General features: G+C 40.0%; 1 protein-coding gene across 4 annotated transcripts in view; it reads right to left on the minus strand.

Moving 5' to 3' along the window:
• Positions 1 to 27,903, minus strand: part of LOC144978095 (uncharacterized) — a 182,164-nt gene that overhangs the window by 878 nt on the left and 153,383 nt on the right. For 2 of the 4 annotated variants that reach the window (XM_078923674.1, XM_078923673.1), the window contains exons 5-10: positions 27,212 to 27,349; positions 25,620 to 25,798; positions 21,069 to 21,199; positions 10,260 to 10,539; positions 7,619 to 8,971; positions 622 to 809 (exon numbers count right to left, since the gene is read on the minus strand). In XM_078923674.1, the coding sequence (XP_078779800.1) occupies positions 622 to 809; positions 7,619 to 8,971; positions 10,260 to 10,539; positions 21,069 to 21,199; positions 25,620 to 25,798; positions 27,212 to 27,349 (2,269 nt within the window). Of the gene's footprint in view, positions 1 to 621; positions 810 to 7,618; positions 8,972 to 10,259; positions 10,540 to 16,563; positions 16,941 to 21,068; positions 21,200 to 25,619; positions 25,799 to 27,211; positions 27,350 to 27,903 lie in introns of those variants that run through there. The other 2 variants (XM_078923675.1, XM_078923676.1) reach the window with 2 other exon arrangements.

A 27,903-nucleotide genomic window follows, 5' to 3' on the forward strand; every position in this document is an offset into this window, starting at 1 on the left:
CGCTCAAACCTGGGACTTCGTGAAGTCTTCCATCAATTCACAGGTTTGAGAGTGTTTGACAAGATGAGGGTCATTCAAATCAATCGATTTTTGAAGGACGAGTTTTCTGGCCAAATTTTTAAATACGCGTCTTTCTGAAGTATAGCAGTTAATACGAGGCTTTTTAAAGATCTCATTTTGAATGAAGCAACCAGCAAATACTGTATAAAGACCCAAAATAAACGGAATAAAACTGGTCTTTTCTGGTAGTTTTGAATACAAAATTGGGGCGAAGTGGCCGAGTGGTTAAGGCGTTGCACTGTGACCCGGAAGGTCCCGGGTTCGAGCCCCGCTTCAGGCACTTTCGATTTTTCCTTGGGCAAGATTATTAACGCCCAATTTATTCACTTGGACAACATGGGTGATTCCGGTTGACATCAGACATCTTGTTTGATGAATTATCTATATTCCTTTATGGAATGCCTAGGCGACGGGATCTTATGATGTCGTGGTAGAAGCGCATAATTTTTTTTTATAATACAAAATGTGACCCACCACCTCAAATCGTTATTTTGTCACGGTCATTCAGATGCTGAAAATTGAATCTATAAATAGAACAAATACAGTGGAATCCGCATTTACCTCCTTGGTCATATTCTTGTAGGCAGACACGAGATTCTCTGAGACTTCGTTCCGATCCTCGTCGCTGAAATCCGAAAGGCTGTCGTCATAGAGACCAGACGACGCTTGATGGTGATTGGTCAATCCTGGCACGGTGACTCGTCTGTTGTCTGGAGGGAGGGGAAGGGCTAGGGTGTCAAAAAGGTTGTCTAGACGACAGGAGAAGTGGAAAGTGATAGATAGAGTGATAGACGAGTTGAAGTGACAGTGTAGAAGATAGGTCACCAAAGAGATATTATTTAATTGATAGAAGAATTGAAGGAACATGAAGATCGGAATTAAAAATAGAAGGTTAAAGGTTACAGTCCCAATAAATGACAACATCGAGCATTCGTGAAGATAAGGACAGTGAGAACACGAATATATCGTCATAGTCATATTTATTGTTACAATGAGTCAAAAGGGAGACAAATACAAAGGAAAAAGAACGAATTAAAGTTAAAGTGAAAAACAAAGGGAGATAAACGACAGAGATTATTGATAGAAATGATAGAAATTCAAAATATAAATTGTCAAAGAAATGAAACGCGTGTAAGAACAAGAAAAAGCGTTTGATTAAAGTGAAGATTTTAGTAAGGGTGGAGTGATGGGAGGTGGGGTATAGGATGTTAGTGGGGGGGGGGGGGGATCATATGGTGTTAGTGGTGGAGGTGGGGCATAGGGTGTTGTTAGAGGGGTGGGGCATAGGGTGTTAGTGGGGGTGAGAGAGTGAGGAAAGCTTGTGTTAGTAAATTGGAAGCAAAATAAGCAGTATATGTGTATATTATAATATGTTAATTTATGCAAATGAAGCATAGCGTGCATGAAACAAATGGAAAGTATGAAGGATAATAATAAATAGGCTACCTCAGAATGTCATTAAGGACAATAAATAGGCTACCCCAGAATGTCATTCAGGACAATAAATAGGCTACCCCAGAATGTCATTAAGACAATAAATAGGCTACCTCAGAATGTCATTAAGGACAATAAATAGGCTACCCCAGAATGTCATTAAGGACAATAAATAGGCTACCCCAGAATGTCATTAAGGACAATAAATAAGTTACCCCTGAATGTCATTAAGACAATAAATAGGCTACCCCAGAATGTCATTAAGGACAATAAATAGGCTACCCCAGAATGTCATTAAGGACAATAAATAGGCTACCCCAGAATGTCATTAAGGACAATAAATAAGTTACCCCTGAATGTCATTAAGACAATAAATAGGCTACCCCAGAATGTCATTAAGGACAATAAATAGGCTACCCCAGAATGTCATTAAGGACAATAAAAAGGCTACCCCAGAATGTCATTAAGGACAATAAATAAGTTACCCCTGAATGTCATTAAGGACAATAAATAGGCTACCCCAGAATGTCATTAAGACAATAAATAGGCTACCCCAGAATGTCATTAAGACAATAAATAGGCTACCTCAGAATGTCATTAAGGACAATAAATAGGCTACCCCTGAATGTCATTAAGGACAATAAATAGGCTACCCCAGAATGTCATTAAGGACAATAAATAGGCTACCTCAGAATGTCATTAAGGACAATAAATAGGCTTCCCCAGAATGTCATTAAGGACAATAAATAGGCTACCCCAGAATGTCATTAAGGACAATAAATAAGTTACCCCTGAATGTCATTAAGACAATAAATAGGCTACCCCAGAATGTCATTAAGGACAATAAATAGGCTACCCCAGAATGTCATTAAGGACAATAAAAAGGCTACCCCAGAATGTCATTAAGGACAATAAATAGGCTACCCCAGAATGTCATTAAGGACAATAAATAAGTTACCCCTGAATGTCATTAAGACAATAAATAGGCTACCCCAGAATGTCATTAAGGACAATAAATAGGCTACCCCAGAATGTCATTAAGGACAATAAAAAGGCTACCCCAGAATGTCATTAAGGACAAGAAATAGGCTAACCCAGAATTTCATCAAACTCTTATTTTTACTTTCCTTAAAGAGAAAAAAAGCTTTATAGCCAATTTTCGTTTCACACATGATGTCAGTGTTAAGGCAGCTTGGCTCAGCGGTACGGTCTTTGCTTCGGACCCGAAAGGTACCGAGTTCGACTCTCCACTGATCTCTCCGGCCTTGAAACAAATCACCTCACCCTCGCTCACTTTGTGGCGCTGCACTGTGGCTAACGCCCGGTTTTTTTTCCAGTCTTCCCTTGAAAATGACCATGCAAACAAATTTCCTCTTGGAAATGAACAAAAGACTTCAAAAAAAAAAACAAAACAACAAACCAAAACAAACTATGTTACACCTTTTATTTTGTAAAATAATATTTAAAAAAAATGAATAACCGTTAAATAAAACGCGTCTGGTAGATTAACTCACTCAACCCTAACACCGACTATATCCGTAGTTAACTCACTCAACCCTAACACCGACTATATCCGTAGTTAACTCACTCAACCCTAACACCGACTATATCCGTAGTTTACCCACTCAACCCTAACACCGACTATATCCGTAGTTAACTCACTCAACCCTAACACCGACTATATCCGTAGTTTACCCACTCAACCCTAACACCGACTATATCCATAGTTAACTCACTCAACCCTAACACCGACTATATCCGTAGTTAACTCACTCAACCCTAACACCGACTATATCCGTAGTTAACTCACTCAACCCTAACACCGACTATATCCGTAGTTAACTCACTCAACCCTAACACCGACTATATCCGTAGTTAACTCACTCAACCCTAACACCGACTATATCCGTAGTATACCCGGGGTTACTTTTATCCCATGCCTATTTATTACATTTTTCTGAGACAAATTATAGGCGTATCTAGTAACAAAGCTAATGTTTTTGGTTTTCACATGTTAAATGATAGTTGAATAAAACTATCTATCTACAATGCATAGATATGCTCATTTTAAATAATTTTTATCCAATTTTGAAAGGTAGCAAAAAAACAAACAAACTCGTAGGATTGAGTGAGTTAAAAAAAAAAAAGGTGCGCAAATAATTTTGTGGACACGTTTTTTCTAACGCCAGGATTGCCCAGATTGTCCTAAAAATGACCAAATAAAAAAACCATTATACAGTGTTAAGTTATTGACGTCATAAATAGGGAGGGGGGGAGGGGGGGGGGGTTAATGTAACACCTTTTAGTATTGGATAAAAATATGACCCGTCGTCGCAAAACGGTCTCAATCTAAACTAATAAAAGAAAGTACAGGAGTCCTTCAGAGCCACCTGGCCTCACGGAGCCGGAGAGTTTTTCCCTGTTTCTATAGCGGGAAACGGACAGCTGCAATTGCTTGCTACCCTTTGGATAAGACGCTAGTCTATCGCAAAGTACTTTCCGCCAGATCTAACAGACTCAGCTACCCAATCACTGCTGGGTGGAGAGGGGAGTCAGTTGAAACGAAATCTCGACTGCACCCGGGATCGATCTTGGTCAACTTTGCTTGTGAAGCGAGTGCTCTATCAACTGATCTATCGGGACCCCCCCCCCCCCGCCCAAACTGATAACACTAGAGTTCAAATCCCTGTTTTCATTGGAAAATGTGGGTTTTGTTTCTTCTGCTTTAAAAAGTAGAAATGTTCTCATTCTGATTATTTTACAGTCAATTTTCTTCAGATTATAAAAACAATAATAATAAAATAATAAATGTATAAAATTCCCTTTTTTCATCCCAAGGAGGAAATTTGTCTCTAGGGTCTATCCCAAGGGAAGACTGGAATAACTCAGGCGTTAGCCGCAGTGCAGCGCCGCAAACCCGACATAATTCCGATCTAACACCGTTCTGAGACTGTGGTCACACGAATATCAAATAGTTTCACCAAGATGGAAAGAAGGTGAAAAGGTAGATAGATAGATAGATAGATAGATAGATAACTTGCCATAAAATCATCAATATAACGCTCATAAACCAAAAATAAAAGGAATATAATATAACATCTTTAGAAAAAGAACAAAATACAAAACACGGACCGTTTCGGGCTCCAAACCCTTCTTCAGCTAACAACAACAACAACAACAAAATTTGAACACATAAATACATTACTAAAATACCAGATCGTTGATCTGTTATTTTTAGTCATGTATATTTACGTTTTAATCGTTTATTTTTGTTGTTGTTGGCTGAAGAAGGGTTTTAACCCCGAAACGTTCCGTGTTTGGTATAATTTTGTTCTTTTTATAAACCAATTATATTCATTTTTGTTTATTAATACTTTGTACAGTCCCCATTTTCCAGCAGGTTAGTATCAATAAAACGCCAACCTAAATCATCTAGATGTCTACAGGAAAAAAAATAAAATCAAAATAAAATAAAATATAATAGAAAAAAAGGGAGACCTTCCATAAGCTACTACATCCCAAATATTCTTGTTCTAGTAGGGGGTTTGGGAGGGGGGAAACTTTATTTTTTTAAGTCTCCCCCCTCCCAAACCCCCTACTAGAATTCTAGTGTAGGGGATGGTGGGGGGGGGGGGGACTTAAAAAGAAAAAAGTTTCCCCCCTCCCAAACCCCCTACTAGAACAAGAATACTTGGGATGTAGTAGCTTATGGAAGGTCTCCCGAAAAAAATAATAAAAATAATAATACTAAAACAGGCAGATAAATGTCGTACTCAGAAAATGGACAAGTTTTCAAAAATATGGCCAGAAACTCTGTTTTCAAATATCGATTGATTTAAATGATCTTCACCTTGTCTAAAACTCTCAAACCTGGGACTTCAATTAAGGCAGTCTTCAACAAAGTCTCAGGGTTGAGAGTTTGTGCCAAGGTGAAGGTCATTTAAATCAATGGATATAATAAGCTTCAACAGTCGTAACGTCACTTCTCTCGTAATGACGCATGGTAACTTAGTAACTGGTTCTAAACTATCGGAACAATGGCGGACGCTCTTATGAAATATTTCTCCGACGAGCATAAAAGCGTATCCAGAGGAAAAAAAACCGATTATAAATCTGATCATGTTTTGACTTTTACACATTCTGATCACAAGACATATCAAAAGTTCTAGCCATAATGATTTTCTTTGTTTAGAACCACGATGGCCGCCGTTGCTAGGCGACGTGACATCAGACTATTGAATCCAATTCGGAAGACGAGTTTTATGGCCAAAATAAAAAAAATATACAAACAAACTTGTTTTTTTTTTTTTCCAGAGTAGAGCAGATTAGTAAATGGTTAAATGAGGATTAGATGTCTACAAGATGTGTGTACATATATGCAGGTCTGACATCCAAACGCAATTATGGGCCTAGTTTAACATATTTGTAATGGACAATATTTTGATTTAAAAAAAAAAGAGATTTCCATGACAACAATGAGCCCTTAAATGGATTGGGTTACCAGACCTGAAAATAAGTGTACGTCGTCTTTACAGGCCATTGATAAAGGAGGAACGACGTTAGAAAACAGACAACAGACAGATTTAATATAATAAAATAGCCAATATTATTTGTTGCCTTGACTACATGCACTTTAATTCCGATACAACAAAATATTCGCAAATAATATTGGCTATAGGGAATGAGATTAGCGGAAGAGTAGTGTCCCTTGATTGGACGTCACCCATAGTCTGTGACGTCACCGGCGGAAAAGTTATTAGAGAGAGAACGTCATGTTGGTTGTGCGCATGCGTCTCTCGTTCCCGCGGAAGTGAGGACGAGAGACGCATGCGCACAACCAACATGACGTTCTCTCTCTAATAACTTTTCTGCCGGTGACGTCACAGACTATGAGTGACGTCCAATCAAGGGACGCTACTCTTCCGCTAATCTCATTCCCTATAGGGACATTAAATCTGTTGTCTGTTTTGGAGACAATGGAAATGTCTGTGTAAACATTTAGGCATATGTAGAAAATGATTTGAATCGTATTAACCCTTTGCAAACGGTATTCGATTTAACCATCACCTAGCATAATATTTATTTATCGTTTTCAGAAAGAGAGCAGTAAGATCGATGCGACCCAGGCTTTATTTGGAGCTCGGATCGCATTGTCATTTTATTTAATAGAAAACGGCAGTGGCTGCCTGTAGCCTGTGATTGTGAAAATACTAACGAAAGAGTGAAAATGGAGAGGATTCGTATGGGAACAAAACAGACAATGGACGTTTCGGGTACAAACCCTTCGTCAGCACAACAATACACAAATTAACGTGGAAAACAAATAATATTTGCTCTCCACGTTAATTTGTGTATTGTTGTGCTGACGAAGAGATTGTACCCGAAACGTCCAATGTCTGTTTTGTTCCCATACGAAGCCTCTCCATTTTCACTCATTCATTGTATTTAATGCTCTAATGGAATCCAGCGGGGACAAGATTGAGTAATTATTGAAAACATGTGGAGTAAAGAATTCAGTCTCGCCGAAAAAGGGTTAAATTTAAAGAAAATACAAAGCCAGTAAGAAAAATATAATAATAATAATAATATATAATATAATATATATATATATATATTATATATATATAAATATATATATATATATATATATATATATATAATATATATTACTGGAAATGGAATGGCAATTGAAGAAAAGTTTGAGAGACGAAAAGAAAACATATGGTGAGTCTTTAGGAAAATTAGGAAATTATATAAAAGGACGTAGATAAGTGTTATAGGGTAAGTTTTGAAACGTTTTAGTGCGGCTATGTGGTCTAGTGGTATGACATTCGCTTTCGGATCGGAAGGTCCTGGGTTCGAGCCTCGCTCGGCGCATAGCTGAGTCCTTGGAAAAGGCTCTTTACACACATTCTCTTACCATTTTCAGGTGTAAAATGAGTATGGCGTTGTCTCTGTCCGAAAAAAAAATGTAATATCACCTAACAGGTGTCATGTCCCGTCCTAAATGTTAAGTCTTGCTGTTGGCCAGGGACACTTTGTAAAGCGCTTTGAGTTCGTTTAGTGGATATTGCGCTATATAAAACTCAATTGCTAAAAACGTTTTGAAATAAACCTTTCTTACCCTGTCTCATCTGACGTAAGCGGTCACGTTGACCCCGAGTCCTTTTCCTGACCACCAATTCCGTTTGGCCACAAGTACCGGCAACTCCAGCAAAACCCCCACCACCACCGCTGCCTCCACCCCCACCATCTCTACTACCCAACACCTGGTGACTCGGGTGGGCCGACAGCTGGTGACTCTGGTGGGCCGACATCTGTTTTTTAACACTGCTCTCCTTGGCCATCAGCCCAGCCGGACCTCCTTGGAACTGGATGTCACGTGTTGAGGTTACGTGATAGAATATACTTCCACTGCTGTTGGCTCTGGCGATATTGCCGGAGTCTTCGAAATTGGACAATTTGTGAGAAGATTTGAGAATATTTGACGAGGAAACGGGGTGCTGTTGCTGCTGAAACTGTTGCTGCTGATGAGGATGATGGTGGTGGGGAAGTTGGTTGTTATAGTCACTGGGATGGTGGAATGAGTCGTGGTTGGACAGAGCTGTGCTCGTGTTGGACAGAATGGAGGCTGGGATGCCCGCGCTGGACAGGGTTCCGTCTGGAGTGGTGAAACTCCCTCCGTCGTGAGAGTTGGTCTGGGATGAAGATCTGTCGTCTACGATACCAGAGTCTCTCGTGCTAAACGTGGACGAGATGCTTTGTTGAAGTAATTGCTGTTGATGTTGTTGAATGTATGATAACGACGTCGATGAAGAGGATGGGAGTGCGGGGTTGGTGGTGGTGGTGGTGGTGGTGGTGGAGGAGTTAGCGTTAGATGGTACTGCTGTATTTGTTAAAGTTCTAGACGATGATGACGATGAATGAGTTGCGTTTATATTCACAGACAAGGGAGCGGCCATTCCGCTGATTTTGGCGTAATCTCTCCCGCTACTCCCCATAACTGGAACGTCCCTTCGAGCAAATCTCTTCCCGCGAGATTTGGGTTTAGGGACGCTTTCGGGGTCGTCTGAGGATAAGGACGAGGAGGATGGAGAATTTTCTGGTTCAGTTCTTTCCTTGATGCTTTCATAAACGGCCTGAGACGGCCTGGGTAAGCTATGGTCAGAGAAAAGCCCAGCTGGGTTGGGCGAGTTTTGGAGTGAGTGGTTGGTATTGCTGTTGTTATTGTATCCTGGCGATATTTGATAATCCGACACAGTTCGTCTATGATGACGTGGTATCGAATACAAGTCGGTATCGTCTTTGGATTGCATCATAGGCCGGTGGTGAGGATTTGGATGGGGGTCGTAAGGGGGCGGAGCGGTGGTGGTCGTGGTGGTCGATGAAGAGGAGGATCGGTGAAGAGGGTGGTCACCGTAGCTCTGGCGACTTCCGGGTAGATTGTACATGGACTGAGAATGGAGCTGATTCACACCTGGGTGGGAGGTGGTAATAAACAGTCATAATATGGAATGGGAAATAAATACACGAGAATGTGTGTGTGAGAGAGAGAGAAAGAGAGAGAGAGAGAGAGAGAGAGAGAGAGAGAGAGAGAGAGAGAGAGAGAGAGAGAGAGAGAGAGAGAGAGAGAGAGAGAGAGAGAGAGAGAGAGAGAGAAGAGAGAGAGAGAGAGAGAGAGAGAAGAAGAGAGAGAGAGAAAGAGAGAGAGAGAGAGAGAGAGAAAGAGAGAGAGAGAGAGAGACAGAGAGAGAGAGAGAGGAGAGAGAGAGAGAGAGAGAGAGAGAGAGAGAGAGAGAGAGAGAGAGAGAGAGAGAGAGAGAGAGATGTATAATCAGGGCAAAATGAAAAAAACAAAACAAACATGTGCAACAAGAAATGACAAAATCTACACAAGTCCCTTTATTTGTCCTCAAAGGCAAATTATTTTCCAGGGTCCATTCCTAGGGATGACTGGAATAACCTTGCGTCTGCCGCAGTTCAGCGCCACAAAGTGAGCTTGGGTGAAGTGACTTGGCAACAGTTCAGCGCCACAAAGTGAACTTGGGCGAAGTGACTTGGCAACAGTTCAGCGCCACAAAGTGAGCTTGGGCGATGTGACTTGCCGCAGTCAGCGCCACAAATTGAACTTGGGCGAAGTGACTTGCCGCAGTTCAGCGCCACAAGGTGGACTTGGGCGAAGTGACTTGCCGCAGTTCAGCGCCACAGAGTGAACTTTGCCCAAGTGAAGTGGTGACTTGCCCAAGTCCATAGAGCGTGGTTGGACATCTAAACCAGTACCATTAGGGTGAGGGAGCCTGATAGCTCAGTTGGTAGAGCACTGGCTTCACAATCAAGTGGACGGACATCGATCCCGGGTACAGTCGAGATTTTTTTCTGACCCCCCCCCCCCCTTGTCTACCCAGCAGTGAATGAGAAGCTGAGTCTGTTAAATATGGCGGAAAGTGCTTTGCGATAAGAATAATCGTCCTATCGAAAGGATAGCAAGCAACTGCTATTGCCCGTTTCACGCTACAGAAACCGGGATAAACTCCTCCGGTTCTATCGGCCTAATAGCTCTGAAGGACTACAAGTGGGATTCCAAGGGAAGGCTGGAATAAACCTGCGTCTGTCGCAGTTCAGCGCCACAAAGTGAGCTTAGGCCACAGAGCGTGTCGGGGAACCTAAAGCAGTACTGTATTAGGGTGTGAAGCAAAGACCTTACCACTGTGACACGTACGCGCTATCTTGAACTTTCATTGATAGTTTTCTGGAGAGACTCTCACCTGTTTCCTGGTAGTGGCTGGGTACGAACCCAGAACCCCTGGACGACGAGTCGCGGAATGCCGTTCCATCAGCTTCTCGCCTCGCGCGGATGTTGGCACCGTTGTGGTGGTTGTTGTTGTTGTTTTTGTTGGTGGTTGTGGTGGTGGTTGTTGTACTTTTGGCGGTGGATGTGGTTGTGGTGGCGATGTGGCTGTTGCTGGCGAGGCTGACCGCCTGTCGGTCCAAGGACATTGACTTGATGTAAGCAGCGGACAGGCTGTAACTCCTGGTCAAGCCATCCTGGAGAGGACAATGAAATCAGGGGAGATTAGATTATAAAACAGGAGATAGAAGTATAGCCATCCCTAGTCGAACTGCCTATTTGGAATGGATTGATGAATGTAAGCTTCAATTTAATTACAAAAACAGATCAAATGAACGTTTCGGGTTTCCCCTTATCAACAAAACAGGATGATTGAAAACCACAGATGAATTAAGATGATGTGGTCATCATCTCATTCATCTGTGGTGTTTCAATCATCCTGTTTTGTTGATAAAAGGGAAACCCGAAACGTTCATTTGATCTGTTTTTGTAATTAAATTGAAGCTTACATTCAACTTCACGTTATTATTTATTTCTTCGAGCTTCGAGCAGCAACATTTACACTGTTTGGAATGGGAAAAATTCGTACTTTTCAGGGGTAATAACAACATAGTAGACATTATAACTACCATAAAAAATGACCAATTTGCGATTAAATACATTAGATTCATGCTTTAAACTCCTTTATATACTATTTCTGTCAACAAAACTTTGTTTTAGAAAAGTTTATTGAATTAAAAATCTTTATATAATTGTTAATAAGGACCCGAAAATTCGTATGACTACGAAGTTTTCGTAGTAGATAGACATGTCTGCGTCTTAAAGCCTGAAACTGACCAAAATTACAAATATAGGTATTTAGTAACAATTGAGTTTTTTAAAAAAGATTTTAAAATGTAGAAACAAAATAATTAAATATGAACATTTATATAGATAGCGCATTTCCATGGATTTGCCACGCCGTCCCCCACGGGCCTTATGAAACTGAAGGTTATAAAGTTAAGTTCCCACAGAAATAAGGTAAGTGTAAATTTCCTGTCATCTTCCGTCCTGTTCTCATCAAAAGCTGACAGCCATCAAATCCCTTCTCGTTTGAACCCGTTCACTCTCGCAATCTGGAAAAACACGTATTAAAAATTTTGGTCAGAAAACTCGTCCTTCAAATATCCATCGTTTTAAATGACACTCATCTTAGCAAAAACTCACAAACTTGGGACTAGACGGAAGAAGACCTTGCGAAGTCCCAGGTTTGAAAGTGGTTTTTTTTTTTGGCCAAAAAGGTCATAAATTGATCGATCGATATTTGAAGGAAGAATTTTCTGGCCAAATTTTAAATTGCTCGTTTTTCCAGAGTGCGATAGTTCACTGGTTAAGGTACATAGAATTTTATCCCATTTTAATATTTATTCCCTTCACAAGCAGCTCGTTGTTTATGGACCTTGTTAACATGACAACCAAACACGATAAACAAAATGTTACCATAAAATTCGTTATAATTAAACACAAACCCACTGGTGGCCAGATTCTAAAAATAGAAATTTGCTGCTTTCGAGAAACAGGAAACAGGAAATAGTTTATATTTTTTAGAAGCACAGCCATCAGTGTGTCCGTGAGAAATGAGTGTAAATATAATAAATATAAAAATAGTGATGTGACATTAATTCTTAAACAATCAAACACACACACACACACGTACACACATACACACACACACACACACACACAGACGCACAATATAACCAGATGTCTACGTATAAACGCAAATCAAAATAGAGTATTACTATAAGCATACGACACAAAATGAACACAAAAATAGCAATGAAAATGCCAAATAACCAAAAAGTAATTATGAAAACATTTTATTTTAAATAAGGGAGAATAAAAGAAAAGAAAAGCAAACACAAGTCACGTGGTTGAATTAGGATCGTTTGTTTACTCATCAGACGAGAATCGTTATGAGTCTGATAATTTGACCATTTAACCGCCAAACTCTGGACAAAAAACTTGTATTTTAACAATTAAATTGGCCAGAAAACTCGTCCTTCGAATATCAATAGATTTAAATGATCCTCATCTGAATCTGTGAAAAACTCTCAAACCTGGGACTTCGCGAAGTCTTTCTTAACGTCCTAGGTTTGAGAGATTTTGCCAAGGTGAAGGTCATTTAAATCTATCGATATTCAAAGGAAAACTTTTCTGGCCATAATTGTACATACCAGTTTTTCCAGATTTTGACAGTCAACTGGTTTAACAATTAATTGAGCTTTTTATATAGCGCAATATCCACTAAATGTGCTCAAAGAGCTTTACAAGGGGTCCCTGGTCAACAGCAACATTTAACATATAGGACGGGACATGCCGCCTGTTAGGCGAAGTTACAATTTTTCGGACAAAGACAACGCTGTTACGCCAGGTACTCGTTTTAATCTGAGTACGGTGAGAGAATGTGAGTAAAGAGTCTTTTCCAAGGACTCAACTATGCGCCGAGCGAGGCTATAACCCAGGACCTTCCGATCCGAAAGCGAGTGTCATACCACTAGACCACATAGCCGCACATTGCATTGATTGGCTACAGATAATCTACGATTTGCCGCTTACAAGTCTATTGTAAATGTTGCTACTCGAATCTCGAAGAAATAAATAAGGTGTTTCATTCATCCTGTTTTGTTGATAAAGGGGAAACCCGAAACGTTCATTCGATCTGTTTTTGTAATTAAATTGAAGCTTACATTCAATTTCACATTATTCATTTATCACTTACAAGTCTGAAAAATAACGATAAGTATTGAATTGTAAGCTCCAATTCATAAGACGAAGACATCTACTATGGACGTTTCGGATTTCCCTTTTATCAACAAAACACGACGAATAAACCACTAAGGACGAAAGAGATAAAGGGGAAACCCGAAACGTCCATAGTATCTGTCTTCGTCTAATAAATCGAAGCTCACAATTCAATACTTATCGTTATTTTTTCCTTCGAGCTTCAAGCAGCAATATTTCCATTGGCACGTCTGACAACTCAAATAGTCTCGTCATTGTTGTCATGGAAACACACTTCAAACAACTTTAAAATAGTCTCCATGCCAACCAGGCCAAAACGAGGCCACACTCGCGTTCAATCTATTATTAAATATGCAAGTAGCAGCGGGAACGAAATTTATGTGTTTTATTTATTTCACGAGTATCAAGGGCTTATTTCGACGTACACTTATTTGCAGGTCTAATCACCCAATTCCTCATAGGCCCATTGTTGTTATGGAAATAAATATCCAAAGATAAATTTTAAAATGACGCAAAATATTGTCAACAATGTTAAACTAGGCCCATATGTACACATCGGTTTATTTACATCAGAGATGACGTCACCAACGGCCCCGTGACACTTACAGTTTGCTTTCGTTTTGATTTGGACAAAAAAAAAATCCAATTTAAATTAAAAACCTTCTCTGAAAATAAACTAAGTTGGAAAAAACGTAAACGAAAAAGGAGGAAAAAATTGAGAAATATAAATACCAAATAAAATGGAATATAAAATAACACAGCACAGTGATTTACAGAACATGAAATTCTACACATTAGGTTGGATAAGCACAGCAATATAGAAACAGTTATAAGTACAGACTGAACACAATATTTGCTGTACTCTGGAAAAACACATATTTAAAAATTTGGCCAGAAAACTCGTCCTTCAAATATCGATCGATTTAAATGACCTTCATCTCGTCAAAACCTCTCAAACCTGGGACTTTATGGAAGACTTTGCTAAGTCCCAGGTTTGAGAGCTTTTGCCAAGATGAGGGTCATTTAAATCGATCGATATTTGAAGGACGAGTTTTCTGGCCAAATTTTTAAACATGGGTTTTTCAAGAGTACGGCAGTAGAACTAGGGCTTTCAGGATGTACAAACTATCGTTTTGCGATTCACGAAAAACAACAGAAATTTATGTTGTGTCCACTAAAGCTTTAAGCCAGTAAAAAACTGCTAATATGTGACCCTTCGCCTCAAAACAGTAATAAGTCAGCATGGTTAAGATGTTGATAATTGAATTTATAGCCAGAAATATCAGACTTGTGTTGAGTTTGTATGTTTTATTGAGGAGACTGGATAACATATTTCAGGGTGATAATGACAACAATTTATATTTTTGACCAGTTTAACATTAAATTCGGCTTTTAAGAATCTGGTTCGTTCCGACATAATACCGTTTTGAGACGATGGGTCACATATTGTATTAAATATTTCAGACTTTGTGTCCCCTGTAAATCGCTTTGAGCATATAGGGAATGAGATTAGCGGAAGAGTAGCCTCCCTTGATTGGACGTCATCCATAGTCTGTGACGTCACCGGCGGAAAAGTTATTAGAGAGAGAGAGAGAGCGTCATGTTGGTTGTGCGCATGCGTCTCTCGTCCTCGCTTCCGGTGAAAGCGGCTTGAGACACTTCAAAACCAAAATGACGTTCTCTCTGTAAGGTGACGTCATTTCAAGGGACGCTACTCTTCCGCTAACCTCATTCCCTATTATTACGTAAATATTGCACTTTATAGAAACTGATTTTAAAAAAAATGTTTTACCAATATTTTTTTCTACAAAGATAGCGTTATCTCCCTTGGCACCCACAACAAAACCGGATGTCACATTTACTTAAACATAACATAACAAAAAATACAACCAGTTTTAAGCAAAATGATGACGACGATACAAAACAAGAGGAGAAATGACCAAACTAAATCCGAGACAACAACATCGATACATGACATCAATTTAATAAATGGATGTAAGACTGCCATAGGCTGACAAAACGCCACATCCTGTGACCTATCGCTTCAAAACAGTGTTATGTCGGGCTGGTTTGTTTCAAAGCCAAAAGCCTACGTCTGACACGTAGTATTATTTGCAGGTCTGATAACCGAACGCAATTTTGGGGCTTGATTTCACATTGTTGCATTGGGCAATAGCTTTCGCTGGTTTCATAGTCTGTAGTCCTTCAGAGCCATTCGGCCCATGGAGCCATGGGAGTTTATCCCAGTTTCTATAGCTTGAAACGGTTAATAGCTATTGCTTGCTATCCTTTGGACAGGACGCTAGTATATCACAAAGTACTCTCCGCCAGATCTAATAGACCCTGCTACCCAATAACTACTGGGTGGACAGGTGGGTTTTAGAAAAAAATCTGAATTACACCCAGGATGGATCTCGGCCCCTCTATATAGGGAATGAGATTAGCGGAAGAGTAGCGTCCCTTGATTGGACGTCACCGGCGGAGAAGTTATTAGAGAGAGAACGTCATTTGGTTTTGCGCATGAGTCTCTCGTCCTCGCTTCTGATGAAAGCGGCATGAGACACTTCACCGAAAGCGAGGACGAGAGAGACGCATGCACAAAACAAACATTGACGTTCTTAATGTAAGGTGACGTCCAATCAAGGGACGCTACTCTTCCGCTCATCTCATTCACTATATGAAGCGAACCTTCTACCAACTGAGCGTTGTTTTGATTGTGAGTACTGATTTTCCATTATAGCAATAGGCCCCACTGACTATTTGGGTTATCAGACCTGCAAATACGTTACATGCAGAACCCATCCCAATGTAATACCGTTTTGAAATGACCAGTCATAAATGTGGTCATTCGTCAAGGTCACAGTGCAACATGACCGCACGGTGAAAAAAACATCATTAAAACAAAATAATCTTTGGCCAGAAAACTCATCCTCTTGAAGTCCCAGGTTTGAGCGTTTTTCAAAGAATGAGGATCATTTTAATCGATAGATATAATAGGATTCAATAGTCTGATGTAACGTCCGCCTGGCAAAGAGCAGCTTGGTTCTAAACAAAGAAAATCGGTCCTTTTTATTCTTCATGCTGGCTATAACTTTTTCACATGTCATGTGATCAGAATATATAAAAGTCAAAACATGATCAGATTTATAATGTTTTTCTCCTCTGGATCTACGCTTTTATGCTCGTTGGAGAAATATTTCATAAGGCCGTCCGCCATTATTCCGATAGTTTAGAGCCAGTTACTAAGTTACTCTGCGTCATTACGGGGGAAGTGACGTCACGACTGTTGAAGCCTATTGAAGGACGAGTTTTCTGGCAAAAAATTTTCAAATGTGTCTTTACAGAATGCGGCGGAATACAATGATAATGAAAAGAAGAAGGGATGAAGGGGGGGGGGGGGGTGAGGGAGGGGGTGGGGGGGAGATAGTAAGACAAACCGAGACGTCCTCATCCACAGGCCAGTAGATTCGATTGATGTCCAGGGCCGAGAAGTGGACAGGGGGCAGGGGGAGGGGGGATGAAGGTGGCCGAGGTGGAGGGGGAGGGGGAGGCGGTGGGCGGCCGATATAGTGGTGACGCTGCTGTTTTTGATGATGATGATGTTGCTGATATTGGTGGTGGTGGATGAGGTGAAATGACCTGGAGATCTGGAGTTGTGAAGGCAGATTTATCATCAAAGAGAATTAGGAAATCATTTGTTTCTATTCACTGGGGTATCTTCAAACCCCCCCCTCCCCCCCAAAAAAAAACCCAACAAAAGACAAAGCAAAAACAAAAAAATAACAAAAAAAAACCCCAACAAACATACAAACAAACAAAAAAAACACCCCTCCCCCTTTAAAACACCTCAAACAAAAAAAAAGCAACAACAAGAAACTAAAGTAAACAAACAAAAGAACAAACAAACAAACAAACCCACAATTACCCCCCCCCCCCCAAAAAAAAAAAAAAAAAAAGAACAAACAATACTCCAAACAAACCAAATAACTTCCCCCCCCCCTCCCCAATACAAAGTAAAGTAAACTTAGAGAGACTCACAAGGAAGAAGAACTAAACAAAAAAAATACAAAAAACAAAAACAAAAAAAAACAACAAAAACAAAACAGCCCGCCCCCAAACAGTAACAAACAACAAAAAACGACCTCCTCAGCATCTATTTTTTTCTACTTTGAAATCAACAACAAAGAAAATTTTATAAAATGAAATTATTCAAAAGCAATTTTTTTTTTAAAAAGAAAAAAAAAAAAGAAGAGAAAATCTAGAATCCCAATATTATATTAAGATATTTTTTCTCTCGAAATTCTGATAATTTGAACTAATAATTAGACGTCTATGTGTCAAAAATGAGATCTGAATTTGCACAAATTTTCAAACAATAAAAATATAAATCCTTCCGTTTGTCAACGAAATTCAATCTAATGATGTCAACAACTAAGATGATAATGAGGTTAAAATGTATTAAAACCTTTTCCTATACCACAATATACAAATCAAACATATAATATATCTAAAGGTTAGAATAAGGAGAGTTAGCTGGAACCACGTAGAGTGCTCAACAGTTTCTTGGAGCGAATTATTAATTTATTTGTTCTCACCTCGTTATTTTTACACATTCTCCAACAACGTTGTTTCGGCCAGAATTCCTGGGGTCATCAGGGAGGTTGTTCAGAGGTGTCTGGGAGAAATAGCATTGCTCCCAGACACCTCTAGTCTAAAGACATCCCTGATGAGTCCAGGAATTCTGGACGAAACAACGTTGTTGGAGAATGAGTCACCAGGGAGGTTGTTTAAAGGTGTCTGGGATGAATTGTATTCTAAAAGACCTCCCTGATGAGTCCAGGAATTCTGGACGAAACAACGTTGTTGGAGAATGAGTCACCAGGGAGGTTGTTTAAAGGTGTCTGGGATGAATTGTATTCTAAACGACCTCCCTGGTGAGTCCAGGAATTCTGGACGAAACAACGTTGTTGGAGAATGAGTCACCACGGAGGTTGTTTAGAGGTGTCTGGGAGGAATTTTATTCTAAACGACCTCCCTGGTGAGTCCAGGAATTCTGGACGAAACAACGTTGTTGGAGAATGGGCAAAAGTACGAGGTGAGAACAAATAAATTAATATATCTAAAGGTATACATTATACTGACATTGCTACTAATATTGCTAAACAAATCAGGTAATCCTTTCATTCTAATACTAACAATCGGAAGTTAACGACCACGTTCCCAACCTACAACGATCGACGAACATCTTAGAACAGATCAGATCTTCGTTTTCTTCCACGTCGTTCGTTGTCGATCGCTGTAATTTAGGAACGGAAAAGTTAACTTGCTAATAACAGAAACCAAAGACACATCACACTCATTCTAAACACGTGAAATGTCAGGGAGAAATCGAGTTTTTGTCATTAAATCAAAAGAACTGGAAATTTATTTCTACATTTCTTGTGTCTGATGTCGTGTTACTCTGGCTATGTGGTCTTGTAGTATGACACTCGCTTTCGGATTGGAAGGTCCTGGGTTCGAGCCTCGCTCGGGGTATAGTTGAGAAAAGGCTCTTTACTCAACATTCTCACCGTACTCAGGTGTAAAATGAGTACCTGACTGTTAACAACGTTGTCTGTCGAAACAAAAATTGTAATATCGCTTAACAGGCGTCATATTTCGTTATACATGTTACTTGATATTGGCCAGGGACATTTTGTAAAGCGATTTGAGCACGTTTTGTGGATATTTTGCTATATAAAAACTCAAATTTTTTCCCAGTCATATGACTTCTTGTTGGAGACAGAGATTTTTATGTCTTCGACTCCTCAGGTTGGATTTCCATTCCGCAGGGAAGTCAAAGGTCATTCTGGTTTTTCAAAAGATCCTTAAAACTTCTTTTATAAAAGTGCTTCTAAAAACTGCTTTACAAAATTAAAAATTTAAGTCCTTCCGCCACGACATCATAAGATATCGTCGCGTAGGCATTCCACGAAGTAATATAGATAACTCATCAAACAAGATGTCTGATGTCAACAGGAATCATCCATGTTGTCCAAGTGAGCAAATTGGGGGTTAAGAATCTTACCCAAGGAAAAAAAAAACGAAAGTGCCTGAAGCGGGGCTCGAACCTGGGACCTTCCGAGTCACAGTGCAATGCCTTAAACACACTGCCACTTCGCCCCTGCTTATTCAACGTAAAAACACAAGCACAAAGCGTTTATATGATCCCCTGTCCAAGGCATTCTGAAAACAATTCAGTTTTGGAGTTGAATTCGACGTGTACACATTAGCAGGTCTCATTACCGAACGCAATCATGGGCTTGATTCAACATTGTTGTAATGGACGATATTTTGCTTCGGTTTGAGAGTATTTCCATTACAACAATGGGCCCATAATTATTTGGGTTATCAGACCTGTAGACGAGTACACGTCGGCTGGAGTTCATGATTATCGTTCTTTAATATGGAGTTTAAGACTCATGGCTGCCAAAATACAACAAAAATGTGTTTTATAAAGTGGGCAGTAGAAGAGAGTAGTACAATCTATGGCTACAAGGACAATGTGACGTATGTGAGACACGAAGTGAGAGTTCTACTACACATCATAGATCTATGACACATCTACATGGTACACATTGAAAACTACCATTATACGTACACGTCTCTCATGCTTATACTGAAGTTGCTAGAAGAAAAAAAAAAAACAACAAACAAACGAGAAACGAAATGAATAAATGAGCGAACGAATGACTGGACGAATGGTGAAATGAATGAATGAATGAATGAATGGATGAATGAATGCATGAATGAGCCTTCTACACTCCACAATTTCAGGCAAGGACGCCTCATCAGCGTTACATATTTTCCCTTTAGAGTTTATTCATTATCGGTGTTAATGCTCTCTCTCTCTCTCTCTCTCTCTCTCTCTCTCTCTCTCTCTCTCTCTCTCTCTCTCTCTCTTTATGAAAACGATACGATCTGACGTAACGTTAGAGTCATTTTGAATACTGCTTGTAAAAGATTAATTCATAGAAAAAACAACAACAAAACAATGATGCCAATGAAGAAACATAAAGACAGCCCTGTACTGGACAGCAGATGGGAAGGGAAAGCGGGGAACACCCAAAGAAACCTGGCGAAAGACCACGGAGAAAGAATTAAAGAAAGCAGGCCTGTCTTGGAAATACAGCCACCACAAAAGCAGCCGATCGCCAAAAAATTGGAGATGTCTGGTGGATGCCCTTTGTGCCTCAGGACCCGAAGAGGATTAAGTAAGTAAGTAAAGAGATGTTGACAAATTAAGTCATAGAGGTCAAAATACACGTCTGTATAAACTCATGTCTCAAATAAATCCTGAAAATACAGTTGAGGATGTAAGATGTGAGGATGTTGTGATCTTACTAAGTTAAAAATAAAAGAATACCAACGACAAGTGAATGATAAGATTATAAGTTTAATAATAAATATACGAAGTGACTGTTACTCCAATCGGAAGTAGTCAACCGTAAGTAAACGATATAAAAAGTGGCCAGATAATTTAGGGAGAAATCCACTAAACACCATTAAACGTCACAAGGACAAGATCATGTTGAAGTCCTGTGGTGAAGGTAGCAAGAAATATCCCATTTCCCTCCAAATGCTGAAATTGATTGGACACACTCTGAAATGAAGAGTTCCCCCTGAGTATTGCCCGTGACATCAACGTAAAAGCTCTTTCACCAATACCTAATGGTGGATCATGAGGTGAAACACCAACATCATCATTTAGGATAATAATGGTTGAAGTCTATTGAGATGTCCTGGAAAGATAAGAGGAAAGTGGCCTGGAAGACAAACCCGATGTATATATATATATATATAAAAAATAATTTAAAAATTCAGTCATCTCGCCCCCCCCCCCCCCCCCCCCCCAACCCAGTTAAATAATGAAGTGAGAGATATCTATTTATAGATGACTCACATCGTCGAGTCCATCAGCATTCTTGGTTCCGTCGCCCCTGGCAACGAACAACTTGTCCAGCTTGCCACCGCCCTCTGGGTCCTTCCGATTCTCTCGAACTGACCGGCTCCGGACAAATTTGAATTTGTCGCCTGGGATGAATAGAAAAACAGACGACAACAACACATGAATCTCTACGTCATTGGCTTCTGAATGTCAACAACGATAATAACAACAACAAACCCTACCACAACAACAACAACACATGAATCTGTGACGTCATTGGTTTCTGAATGTCAACAACGACAATAACAACAACAACAACAACAAACACAACCACAACTACAACAACCTATGAATTTATGCGTCAATATCACTGTTTCCAAGTGGAAACAGTGACACCTGCCAGAAATGTCAGCCCCAGAGACCAGCGATCACATCGTTCTCCACTGTCCAGTCACTTAACTTGAAGGTGGCTACGAAACCATCCTTAGGGTGGAGGAAGACTTTAGAAGCTGGGTTGAAGAAATGAATTTGGAGGTGTAGCCATACGCTACTACTACTACTACTACTACTACTACTACTACTACTACTACTACTACTACTACTACTACTACTACTACTACTACTACACAACAACACACAACTACTACTACTATACTACTACTACTACTACTACTACTACTACTACTACTACTACTACTACTACTACTACTACTGCTGCTGCTACTGCTCTCTACTACTACTACTACTACTACTACTACTACTACTACTACTTACTACTGCTACTACTACTACTACTACTACTACTACTACTACTACTACACTACTACTACTACTACTACTACTACTACTACTACTACTACACTACTACTACTACTACTACTAACTACTACTACTACTACTACTACTAACTACTACTACTACTACTACTACTACTACTACTACTACTACTACTACTACTACTCTACTACTACTACTACTACTACTAACTACTACTACTACTACTACTACTACTACTACTACTACTACTACTACACTACTACTACTACTATTACTACTACTACTACTACTACTACTACTATTACACTAACTAACTACTACATACTACTATTACTACTACTACTACATACTACTACTACTACTACTACATACTACTACTACTACTACTACTACTACTACTACTACTATACTACTACTACTATTACTACTACTACTACTACTACTACTACTACTACTACTAATCTACTACTATTACTAACTACTACTACTACTACTATTACTACTACTACTACTACTACTCTACTACTACTACTATTACTACTACTACTATTACTACTACTACTACTACTACTACTACTACTACTACTACTACTACTACTACTACTACTACTACTATTACTACTACTACTACTACTACTACTACTACTACTACTACTACTATTACTATTACTATTACTAATACTACTACTACTACTACTACTACTACTACTACTACTACTACTACTACTACTACTACTACTGCGTCAATATCCACTAAAAATTTGCTCATACCGCTTTAGAAGGGGTCTCTATGTTTTCATTGTTTTTTTTGTTGTTGTTGTTGTTGACTGAAGAAGGGTTTTGAGCCCGAAGCGCTCCATGTTAGGGATTTTCTTTATTTGAAGCTGCTATATTTATTTTAGTTTATTACTTTGTATAGATAGTATGCGCTTGACTAAGAAGTTCATAACATTGCCATCCGGAAGTATAACGGACCAACACACAAAACTATGTGTAATCATGAACTTTTATAGTCTGGATAATACCGTTTAGTGAGTATTACTCATAAATGCGGATGGCAAAAAACAATAATAAAGACCAGATTGACGTCAAATTCATTCTATCTATAGTCCATAGCTTCCAGCGGCTTGTACGCCAGTCTGATTGGAAGTCTTACATCCATTATAAATACTAATAGTCTAAATACCACAGTCTCCACAGACAATGCTGCCGTACCTACTCTGGAAAAACCCATCTTTGAAACTTTGGCCAGAAAACTCGTCTTTCAAATATCGATCGATTTAAATGACCTTCATCTTGTCAAAAACTCTCAAACCTGGAGCTTGATGGAAGACTTCGCGAAGTCCCAGGTTTGAGAGTTTTTGCCAAGATGAGGGTCATTTAAATCGAACGATATTTGAAGGACGAGTTTTCTGGCCAAACTTTTAAGTATGTTTTTTTTTTGTTTTTATTTACAGAGTACGGCAGAAAGGGGATCCTTTGGGAATTTCCGATAAGGCGAATAATGGAGGGCTGATTGAATATATTATGGCTGTCCTCATCAACATTCATGAGGTGAATCAGTGAATTGAAAATGGACACCGACTCAGACACGATCAATGCAGAACCCCGCCCCCCCCCCCCCCCCCCCCCCAGACAAAACAAAAACAACAACAAACAAACAACCAAACAAAACAAAACCGCCAAAGAAGGAACGTGATGTTTTCCCAGCCATTTTAAATCCAATTAAAATACAATAAGAAAATACAAATTAAATTAAATGAGAGAAAGAATAAAATAAATTTTTCTTTTTCTTTTTAAATAAATAAAATAAAACAAATAAAATTCCCTTTGGGGAAATTTGTCTTCAGGATCTATTCCAAAGGAAGACCGGAATAACCCAGGCGTCAGCCGCAATGCAGCGCCGCAAAAGGAGCTAAGGCTAGGTGACTTGCTCAAGGCCACACAGCTAGTCGAACTCGGTACCTTCCGGATACGAAGCAAAGACCATACCGCTGAGCCACGCTGTCCCTTCTTCTTCTTCTTCTTCTTCTCGTGGGAAGATCTGTCTTCAGGGACTTTTTACTTTTTTCAGGGGCAAGTGAAATAACCCGGAAGTCAAAGGCAGTGCAACTCCATAAAGTGGGCTTTAGGGGTCAAAGGGCTTGCTCAATAAAATTGGATTCAATAGTCTGATGTCACGTCGCCCAGCAACGGCGGCCATCGTGGTTCTAAACAAAGAAAATCGGCACTTTTTATTCTTCATGCTGACTAGAACTTTTTCATATGTCTTGTGATCAGAATGTGTAAAAGTCAAAACATGATCAGATTTTTAATGTTTATCTTTTCCCTCTGGATACGCTTTTATGCTCGTCGGAGAAATATTTCATAAGGGCGTCCGCCATTGTTCCGATGGTTTTGAGCCAGTTACTAAGCTACCATGCGTCATTACGAGGGAAGTGACGTCATGACTGTGGAAGCGTATTACGAGATCTGGAAGGCGGGGCTCGTACTCCGGTGTTAGCGATCTGCCTTATCCATTCAACCATCTCGTTCACAGACAGACAACAGTGAAAAATCTAAATCTTCTCTCTAAAAAAAAAAAGATTACTGAGGAATCTGTTGGTAACTTGTCTGTGGAGTGGTGTGTATGGAACAGTCAGTGCCAGACAAAAATATACAAGAAAAAATCATCCCAAAAATGGCAGCTAGCCTGGGGTGGTCATTTCATGTATTCTTACAGCTTTGTTTGGCAGTGTTTGATTCACACCTTTCCAGACTTTTACCTGACATCAGTGCCAGTTCCCTAATTGTGGTCTAGTGGTATGACAATCACCTTCGGATCGGAAGGTCTTTGGTTCGAGGCTCGCTCAGTGCATAGTTGAGTCCTTGACCAAGCTCTTTACTTACATTCTCTCACCTTACTCAGGTGTCAAATGAGTATTATCTGGACGTTAACAGCGTTGTCTCTGTCGAAATAAAAATTGGAAATATCGCCTTACAGGGGTCATGTCTCGTTCTACATGTACCTGTAGCTGTTGGTCAGGAACCCTTTGTACAGCGCTTTGAGCACGGTTAGTGGATATTGCGCTATATAAAAGCTAAAAAAAGAACGAAGTCAACCAAGACAATAATAGGATTCAATAGTCGTAACGTCACTTCCTTCCTAATGACGCATGGTAACTTAGTAACACTGGCTCAAAACTATCGGAACAATGGCGGACGCCCTTATGAAATATTTCTCCGACGAGCAGAAAAGTGTATCCAGAAGAAAAAAACATTATAAATATGATCTTGTTTTGACTTTTATACATTCTGATCACAAGACATATGAAAGGTTCTAGCCAGCTTGAAGAATAAAAAGTAATGATTTTCTTTGTTTAGAACCAAGATGGCCGCCGTTGCCGGGCGGCGTGACATCAGACTATTGAATCCAATTGAAGAGAGGTTTTCCAAAACTCCCTAACTTCGTTTTTCCCATTTTGAGATATTGAGGATTATTTCCCCTAAAATTTCTCATTCGGTCTATTATTTTATCATATTTAAACTCAAAAATTCACACAAATCTAGGGAATTCTTGTGTTATTTGATGCTTAAAATAAAGTTTACATTTCAATTTATCTCATGGATGGAAAATCTCAAAAATTAGAAAAATCAACTTAAAGAAAGGTTGAATTACCTGAAAGTGCCCTAATCTAATTTTTGATAATTTTAGTGGAATTCATAGTACTACCATCCTCACGACCAGCGCGTACCCCCTTAACGAGATTTAGAAAACTGGCCTCCAATTGTATTAGGCCTCCAACTTACCAAACGCCAGAGCGAAAGACCGTATGGAATTCGGCCTTTGTTTCTTGAGTCCATGATGAGGACTGCATTCCTGTTGGGTCTTGTGGTGGAACGTCAGCTTGACCTCGAGCTCACCCCGGTGCTTCAGACTGCTGCTGCTCCCGGCCTTGGATGTCGGCTTTCCACGGAGGGTCACCCATCTGTCCGAGAGTACAAGGAAGGATGGGGTGGGGTGGGAGAGGAAGGAAGGGAGAGGGGTGTGAGAAGGGGAGACATGATTTCTATCCAACCAACACTTTTTACTATAGGGAATGAGATTAGCGGAAGAGTAGCGTCCCTTGATTGGACATCACCTTACAGAGAGAACGTCAACATGGTTTTGTGCATGCGTCTCTCTCGTCCTCGCTTTCGGTGAAGTGTCTCCGGAAGTAAGGACTAGAGACGCATGCGCACAACCAACATGACGTTCTCTCTCTAATAACTTTTCCGCCGGTGACGTCCAATCAAGGGACGCTACTCTTCCGCTAATCTCATTCCCTATAGGCCAGCCTCTAATTGAAGTGGAATTTATTGAAGTCTTGGGTTTAAAAATATTTAAAAAATAAAATAATATAAAATAAAATTCCTTTATTCATCCCATTGGGGAAATTTGTCTTTAGGGTCTATTCCAAGGGAAGGTTGGAATAACTGCAGCGCCGCAAAGTGAGGTAGGGCCTAGTGACTTACTCAAGGCTCAACGAGGCGGGTGAGTCGAACTCGGTACCTTTTGGGTACGAAGTCAAGACAGTACCGCTGAGCCACGCCGCCCGGATTAGACGTCGCCTTTGAAGTCGTCGGGTTCGAGTTCCGAAATTTTGGGCTAAAATTGATGTCCCTGGAAAAGACACTTTACTCACATCCAGCATACAACGATGCAAAATGAATATCGTTGACAGCGTTGACTTAGTCGAAAAAATGTAATATCGCTTTACAGGTGAAATGTTGATGTTGGCTTAAGAACCTTGGAAAGTATTTTGGACCCATTTTAGAGGATATTAACTCACTCAATCCTAGAGATTTTTGCTACTTTTCAAAATTGGAAAAATGTATTAAAATGAGAATGTACATAGATAGTTTTATTCAACTACCATTAAAATGTAAAAATTTAAGACATTAGCTTTGATACTACACCTATAATTTGTCTAATAAAAATGTAATAAATAGGCATGGGGTAAAAGTAACCCGGGCAAACTACGGATATAGTCGGTGTTAGGGTTGAGTGAGTTAAGTTTATAAAAGTCCTCGTTAACTTTAATTTTTTTCTTTTGTTTGTTTGTTTGTTTGTGAGGCACTCATAGGGAATGAGATTAGCGGAAGAGTAGCGTCCCTTGATTGGACGTCACCGGCGGAAAAGTTATTAGAGAGAGAACGTCATGTTGGTTGTGCGCATGCGTCTCTAGTCCTCGCTTCCGGAGACACTTCACCGAAAGCGAGGACGAGAGAGACGCATGCGAAAAAAACATGTTGACGTTCTCTCTGTAAGGTGATGTCCAATGAAGGGACGCTACTCTTCCGCTAATCTCATTCCCTATACAAAATGCCATTGCCAATCCTCTTCCAAACGTCATACGTACTGGCTTTGGCTCCCCTGGGGTGCCGAGTTGTTGAGGTTCGACCACAGAGGGATGGACGCGTAGCCCAGGAAGTCGTCAGACAGGACTCCTCGGTGGTACAAGGTCACCTCGATCTCTGCTTGAAGGAACGGAATGGGTCTGAGGAGGAAGCATAGGACATAACAATTACATTATAATATACTTGGGGGGGGGGGGGGAGGCATAAGACACAATTACATTATAATATATACTTGGGGGGGGGGGGGGAGGAGGGAGGAGCGTAAGACACAACAATTACATTATAATATACTTGGGGGCGGGGGGGGGGGGGGGGGGGAGGAAAGGAAACATAAGATACAATTTCATTATAATATACTTGGGGGGGGGGGGGGGTCCCGATAGCTCAGTTGGTAGAGCACTCACTTCACAAGCAAAGGTACCGAGATCGATCCCGGGTGCAGTCGAGATTTTTTTGTGCAGTGATTGGGTAGATGTGTCTGGCGGAAAGTACTTTGCGATAGACTAGTATCCTATCCAAATCTATCATTATTGTCTGTTTCACGCTATGGAAACCGGGATAAACTCCTGCTCCATGGGCCCTCATGGCTCTGAAGGACTACATTATATATCTATAGGTAAGTATAAGACGGTGTAGGTGATTCCTGTCTATGGACTCTCGTCATGCATCGAAATAAAACCATGCTTAGCGTGGT

This window comes from Berghia stephanieae, chromosome 8 (assembly GCF_034508935.2).
Source record: "Berghia stephanieae isolate SIO BIC M18660-M18661 chromosome 8, UCSD_Bste_1.3, whole genome shotgun sequence".
Classification (NCBI taxonomy): domain Eukaryota; kingdom Metazoa; phylum Mollusca; class Gastropoda; order Nudibranchia; family Aeolidiidae; genus Berghia; species Berghia stephanieae.